Below are 7,006 nucleotides of genomic sequence, written 5' to 3' on the forward strand. Positions count from 1 at the left end.
AGGTAATTCAAAATTTTAAGAGTTTGTTGTGTCCGTTGCTTACAGTTTTGGTGGTTTCAGTTGTGGGCAGTGTTTGGTGTACACCTGCATCTGGAGAGAATGTAGGCACTGTGAAGCAATACTTCATGGCAGAATTGTTTAAAATTGAATTGTAAACTTGATTTGGTTATAAATGGTGTAATATTAAACTGTATGCCAATATATTGTCTTAATAACTATTCATATGCAAATTTAATTTGGAAGTTATGACACTTAGAGAAGCAGTTTTAGTGCTTGTTTCTGAGTCTGGTTTTGATTTTTTTAAAATAGTACTGAAAAGGCTGGCATCAGGAAGTTTGTGAAAACCACTTTTACTACTGCAACTTAGACAAAAGACAAAAAGAAGTTTTCAGTGAACAAAACTCTTTTAATCAAATCAAACTTTTAATCTTTATGACTATCAATTAACAATGGTTTTCTTTTTCTTTTTAATTATTCAGTTGTTATACAAGAAGAGAACTCCAAAAAGGAGTATGAAGTAGTTGGACGTTTTCCATTAGTGGACCCTTGGTGGAGAGTTAATGTTAAAGCTAAAAAAGTGGGGTCAAAATACTTCATGCAAGGATATCCATCATATTTTCTACGGACTGATCCAGAAGAAAACAACCGACAAGTCTTTTCACTCTTTCTTAAGGAATGTCATGTTCCTGAGGTTTTTAAACAAAAGTTCTTTACTTGGCTTCCTGAGAATTCTATGCTGAGTTTTAGAAGTCTTGAAGAAAATCTAAAACGGTTCCAAGTTTCACACCTAAAGACAAAAGAGCAAAAAAGAGACACCAAGGATTATGACATCTTCTACTATGTTTTGAAATCATGTAGGTATATCCTGTGCTATTTTGATTCTGCTGTAAGCTGATGAGTTCTATCTCAGATAACTGTGTTCAAGCTAATGTCTTCATATGCAGAGTATATTCAAGTGAATTTTGAACATGAAAAGTTTATCCTTTCTTTAAAAAAAGCTTTGACCAGTTATTGATGAGCATCCAGTTAGAAATAGATAAGGACTTTCCTGGATTTTGTAGACTTACTAGGTAGAGTTGTCTGTGCTAGGGCTGCAAAGACACTGATGCTGGTATGTTCAGATATAACAAGAGTTATTAAAAAGTAGGTTCAGCACTGCTTAAATGTGGTGGTATGGCTTTTTAGGACAAATACATATTCAGAAATAGTAGAACTGCTTTTTTGTAGTGTAGGGGAACAGTGGATGAACTCAGCATAGTCCAGATCAACTGCATTCAAAAAACACCTAATTGTATTTGAATCTTGCCCGTCATCAGATTGGTATGGCTAGGAAGCAGAGTGTGGAATCACAGCAGTGTCCCCACCTGGAAGTAGTTCAGGGCTGCTGCAGATCCTGGTCTGGACCATGTTGGTGTGATTGCACGAGTGTTAGAGATTGGATTAGGAACGTGCTTTTGAACCAACATCCCTCTTGTCCCTGCTGTGTTGCAGTCTCTGAGAGTATTGTCTCTCTGCTGGATGAAAGCCTAAAGATGTGCTCCAGTTACACACCTAAGGTACTCCAACCCCTGGTGGGCATTTAGTCTGTGGGAGCAGAGTATAGCTGGTCCAAGGCAAAACACTGAAATACAGAGGGTCAAGACATCTGAGACGTGTCTTCAGGACTAGATCTCTTGTTCTGCTCCAATGATCTGTTCACATTATACCATGTTCTTGATGTGGACACAGGCAGTCTTGGGTTGGTGCTCTGCAGAGCCACTTGGGCATAGTCAGTGTGACTCAGTACTCTGCATTGGAGGAGCTGTGCATAAATCTGTATAGGCAAGTTGTGTCTATCAATCAGCTGTTAGGTGTAAGTGAACAGGCTTCCAGAAACCCGGTTTACTGCCCAGTGTGAGGTCAAAAGATTAGAGGTGATTATTTCAGATGTCTAAGAGGAGAGTTCAGAGCTGCTGCTAGACTTGGAGCTGACTTTACTCCTAATTACATGTGTAAGCAGAGGAAAATTTTCACAGCTCTGTGAACTTTTTTTACCATTACAAAACCAGAAAGAAAAGTAGGAAAGTTCTCAACCACTGTTTATGGATTTTTTATCTTTTCATGATCACAAAGGGATGGGAATTGATAGTGGTGGAAACTCAGATCTAGTTTGCTGAGAGAGTTCTGGTGGGATATATGAATCACTTTTGGTTGAGGCTTGTCTAGTTAATGAATCTTGAAGGGATGGGGTGAAGGGTCCACAGTGTTCCTGGATATCCTGTTCACTATTCTGTAGTTGGCAGGTTGTTCCTAATACCTGACTTAAATTAGTTACAGGTTAAGCTTTCTTTTTATTATTGGGCAATAGAAACAACAACTCACCCTTGTGTATGTCACATTGCCGCTTTTGCTGGTGTTTTTTTTTTTTTTTTTTTTTTTAATTTGTGTCCATTAATTGTTATGGGCATGGGCAGTTTGTTCTTCAAGCCATTGTGGTATTTTTTGTGTAGAAATCGTGTTGAATTTCTATGTGTAATTTAAGTACTGGCTTGAAAAGGAAAAGGCTTTATCTTTGCCTTTCTATAGGTAAGACAATGATCAGAAAAAGTACTTAACTGGAAAAAAATGGGTTTCAATTTGGAATTGTGAAGTTTCCTTGGCACTTACCTAAAAATTACTTTCTTTTTTTTCTTTGTCAAGAAATAAAGCTTCCTGAAAGTCTGACTTTCTTCTGAAATTTGTTTTTTAAAGCAAGGAGTAGAGCCAATCGCTTTCACTATTCCCCTTTTGCAGATCCCAAGACAGATACAAAGTGGGAAAGCAATATTAGCAATTAGCAATAAAAATTAGCAATAGCCTAAGTTCGAGGTCATTGAGAAAGCCAGTGGAGAGCACTGTTTTCCTAAGTTCCTCTACTGATCAATACTACAAATTTACAAGCTCCTTTTCTTATTTTGTATTTTAAACTTTGTTACATACATGTGTATGAAAGTTATCTTGGTAAGAGGCAGATGTGGTGAGGTCTGAACTGACCTTCTACAAAATGCTGTTGAGTATGCAGTTTAAACCAGATGTATAATGTGTATTTTCCAAATTACTACATTGAGCTGCAGTTTTTATGTCATTTGTTTACATTATTTTGTTCCAAGGCAGTTCAGGGAAAATAGACTTTAAAAGAATTTGAAAAAGATTACAAAGAAAAAGAAACTGAAAGGAAATTGGGATGTTTTGAATGTAGGGGAGGCAGAAGAATAACAGCCAGAGTCAGTTTAAATTGCCTTTACAAATATCTTGTGTGTGTTGCTTAAAACTGTGTTGTTCATGGCGCATACAGTTGCAGGAAGGGCGGTGTTGGTAGCTCTGACTTTTCCAATGATACTGGAGTTCTTGCCAATTCTCCTGCCACGACACTTTTGCTCCCTGTTGGACACAGTGTGTTGGCAGGCAAAGACTGAAGACAACAGTGGTACAGATGATGAGGAAGTGCATTTTCAAGACAACATGCTAACAAAATTGGATGAGATATTAAAGAATGAGCCATGGAAACTCGGCTTCAGCAGGGTAAGTAGTGTGAAGCAGGGTGAAAAATGTTTGCTGTATTTGAGCTTCATTAGAGTAAAGTGCCGTTGTAGTTACGTCCAGTTTAACTGGGCATTTGTAGCAGGTAAGCTTAGTTCATGTAGAAACAGAGGGTGTACTGCTGTGCCACTTGGCTGCTGCACCTCACCTTGGCACTCCTGTACCTTAGCGGGGAGCTATGGCTTCAAAGTTCACAAGTGTGCTTAGTTAACCCCTCTTCTTCAGCCCCCCAAGGCTTTTCCTGACATATGTTCTGACTTGTCTTTAAGACCTCCGATTTCAGAGATTCAGCAGACTAGTCAATATATAGTGTTTCATGTCCTTTCCTTTAAAAAGCTTTTCCTGATGTCCAGTTTGACCCTTCCTTGATGAAACAGAGACTTGTTGCTCTCTTATTTCTTGTACCAAGGACCTGTATTCTCCCTGCAGATTTTTAATTGCTTGAAGACTCCCTTCAGCTTTTTCTCTTAAGGCTCAGCAAGTCCAATTCATTTTTCTTTTCCTCAATAGTTCATCTTTTCTGTACATTGCAGTCCTTCACTATTTTGCAGTAGTTTCTAAAGGCTGTGTATTTCTTCAAACAGCATGTTCAGAACTGGGTACAGTATCCTGGCTAATGACTTTCCTATGCTCTGTTTGTACACTTTTTGTGCCTTGAAATTGTACTAATTAGGTGTGTACAAGTTCTCTTTAATATCCAATTTCTGCACCAGGTTTTTTATTTTTAAAGTTTCTGTTTTATGCAGAAGGGTGACTGAGTTATCATTTCATCTTAATTTTAAAATACCTTGCTTTCACATAGCTTGAAAAGCTTTATAGTGGCGTACATTATTAAAAAATAGATAAATTTTTGTATTCCACCCTCTGAATTGCAATTTGTACTTACGAAGAGAAATGTTATTCAGCAAGCGATTACCGTCTTCTGAAATAAATATGTTTGCTCTTATTCTTTCTGGGGAGAAGATTACCTATAAGGAACTGAACCTTTCTTACTGTGAGGCAACGTGGGCAGCCTTCTGTCAGTGTGAACATCTCCTATGGAAGATTCCTGACTTGCAGAAGAATGCATTAATTCTGTATGATCAACTCAAGAAACGGTGTAGAGAAATGGGACATACTTACGAAGATCAAGATGAATTAGCTCATTTTGTATCTAAGGATATGTCCATTGAGCATGTTTGGCAATCTCTTGAATTTATGAAAGATCAGAACATTGTGATTAGGGAGAAAAAACTAGTGTTTCTGCCTCATCTTTACAAATCTGAAAAAGACATTGCAATGTGCATAGGTGACCTTATGTCAAAATGCTCATGGAAACTGGACGTTGATGTGAGAAAGTTACTTAACACTTCTGAGGCATCAAAAGAAATGGTAGATAAAAAAATGGATGTTAGCCAGGCTCATGAAATGGAACATCTGAAGGAAGATAGTCTGGACAATCATAATGGTGAAAATCACTTTCCCGAAATGGAAGTGGGGTCTGTGTCTGGTACCCAAAGTAAAGCAGAAGTGGACTTAGATCAGGTGACTGCTATGGAAAAGATTTGTTCTAATCCTGTCACAATCATAAGTGGAAAAGGAGGCTGTGGGAAGAGCACAACAGTTAGCTGCCTTTTTCGTCACCTAAAGCAGGTAGAAAAAGAAGTGGAAGCTGCTTCTAAGGACTTTGAAGAAGACCTAGAGGCATCTGAGGAATGGAATACTTTTGATCATCATTTGGAGTCAGAGAATATATACACACAAAAAAATCTGAACGTATTATTTACAGCTCCTACAGGGAGGGCGGCGAGTCTTTTGCATGAAAAAACAAATCTGCCTGCATATACACTGCATCAGGTAAGGATTTTATTTTTTTTTTAAATTGTGTTCTGAAAGGCATTTTGGCACCATCCATTCTTGTTTTGAAATAAAAGAAAGCTTGTTATTGAACTTTCCTCATGAAATGTGTAGCTATTAATGACAATGCTTAGGTACAGCTTGTCAGCATTTGAACGTGGTAGTTTTGGGGAATCGTAAATCAATAATTTGAAATACTTTATTTGCTGTAACTTTGGGCTGTTTTGCTCCTTACACACATCTCAAATTTGTGCCTTTCTAGGGCATCTAGTCTTTTTAGCTTCTCATTTTTTTTAATTTTTTTTTTTAAATTAAGACAGAAACACATTCTAGATAGCAGAGCTGTTTTCTAGTATTTGATTGCCTAGCAATCGTACTGATATACAAAACTGCACATACATGAAGAGATCAGTAACCTGGGGTTGAATAATGAGATACATTTCATTCACAGAGTGTTTTTCTTAATTGCTGTTAAGTATTTTGCAGATTGTTTTAGAAAAAAGTAGAAAGCAAACTCTTTGTTAATAAACTTAGGTCAAGTCTAGGTAGTGAAAGGTGCCAAGAAGACTTTATAATGACAAGAAAAGTACTATGGGCTTATTTTATCTTTGGGAACTGGATACTTGCCCGTTCCCAATTCAATATTGGGCATTTACTAATGTCAGCGAGTTGTAGTAGGAGGAGTTCTGTTACTGGGCAACCCAATGTCTGACCTTATATCCTTTAGGGTCTCTGCAAAAAAAGAAGGATGCATTTCTGTGCTTTTATGTAGGTGAGTGTTGATAGTCTCAGCTAGAAATGTATTCACCAAGGAGGAGAATAAGACTGAACAGTTGAGTCTTCTGAGTCTTTACAGGTTTTAAGTTCAGAAATTCAGATAGTGACTCTAAATACAACATTGGAAGATACCATACTCTGGCTACCTTTATAAGACAGTTGTTTAAAGTTAATTAGCATCAGAGCTTGATTTATTTTTCTTTCTTTCCAGATCATCTACAGTTTTAGGTCATGGAGGCAGACTGAACAAGCACAGGCTTGGAAGTTTTCTAATGTGACAGTTCTGATTGTGGATGAAGGAAGTTTGGTCTCTGTACATGTTCTTAGTTTAGTTTTAAGACTCCTGTGTGAGCATGCTCAGCTTGCTAAACTTATTATTTTAGGTAAGTGAAACAGCAGTTTAGTGCTGTGCAATATTTAATAGCATGCATGTCCCGTCTCAGTATCGGAGCTTCCACTGATTTCACAGAGTCTCTTAAAACCCCCAGAATGTTTCATTTTTCTGTACTTGGGTATTTCTGCTTTTTCTTAGAATCACTATAGTTGGAAAGGACCTCTAGGATCAAGTCCAGCCTTCATCCCAACATCTCCCTAACCGTAGCCTCAAGTGCTCCATCTGCTTGTTTTCTGAACACCTCCAGGGATGATGACTCCACCATCTCCCTGGGCAGCCTGTTGAAGGGCCTAACCACTCTCTCAGTGAAGAAATTCTTCCTAATATCCAATCAAAACCTCCCCTGGTGCAACTTGAGGCCATTTCCTCTCGTCCTATCATCAGTACTTTGGGGGAAGAGGCCAACACCAGCCGCACTAGAACCTCCTTTTAGGTAGTTGT

The 7,006-nt window shown here is 38.0% G+C and overlaps 1 protein-coding gene across 1 annotated transcript; it reads left to right on the forward strand.

The window, feature by feature from the left end:
* Positions 1-479: 479 nt before the first annotated feature.
* Positions 480-6,554, forward strand: LOC103769154 (DNA helicase B-like; the record flags this gene model as incomplete). The annotated part of the gene is made up of 4 exons (XM_008936329.1): positions 480-854; positions 3,314-3,540; positions 4,522-5,394; positions 6,383-6,554. Coding segments are annotated over 4 exons (1,647 nt in total), but the record flags the coding sequence as incomplete, so codon positions are not given.
* Between the last annotated feature and the right edge of the window lie 452 nt (positions 6,555-7,006).

The sequence above is a fragment of the Merops nubicus genome, unplaced genomic scaffold (assembly GCF_000691845.1).
Source record: "Merops nubicus isolate BGI_N331 unplaced genomic scaffold, ASM69184v1 scaffold37572, whole genome shotgun sequence".
Taxonomy (NCBI): domain Eukaryota; kingdom Metazoa; phylum Chordata; class Aves; order Coraciiformes; family Meropidae; genus Merops; species Merops nubicus.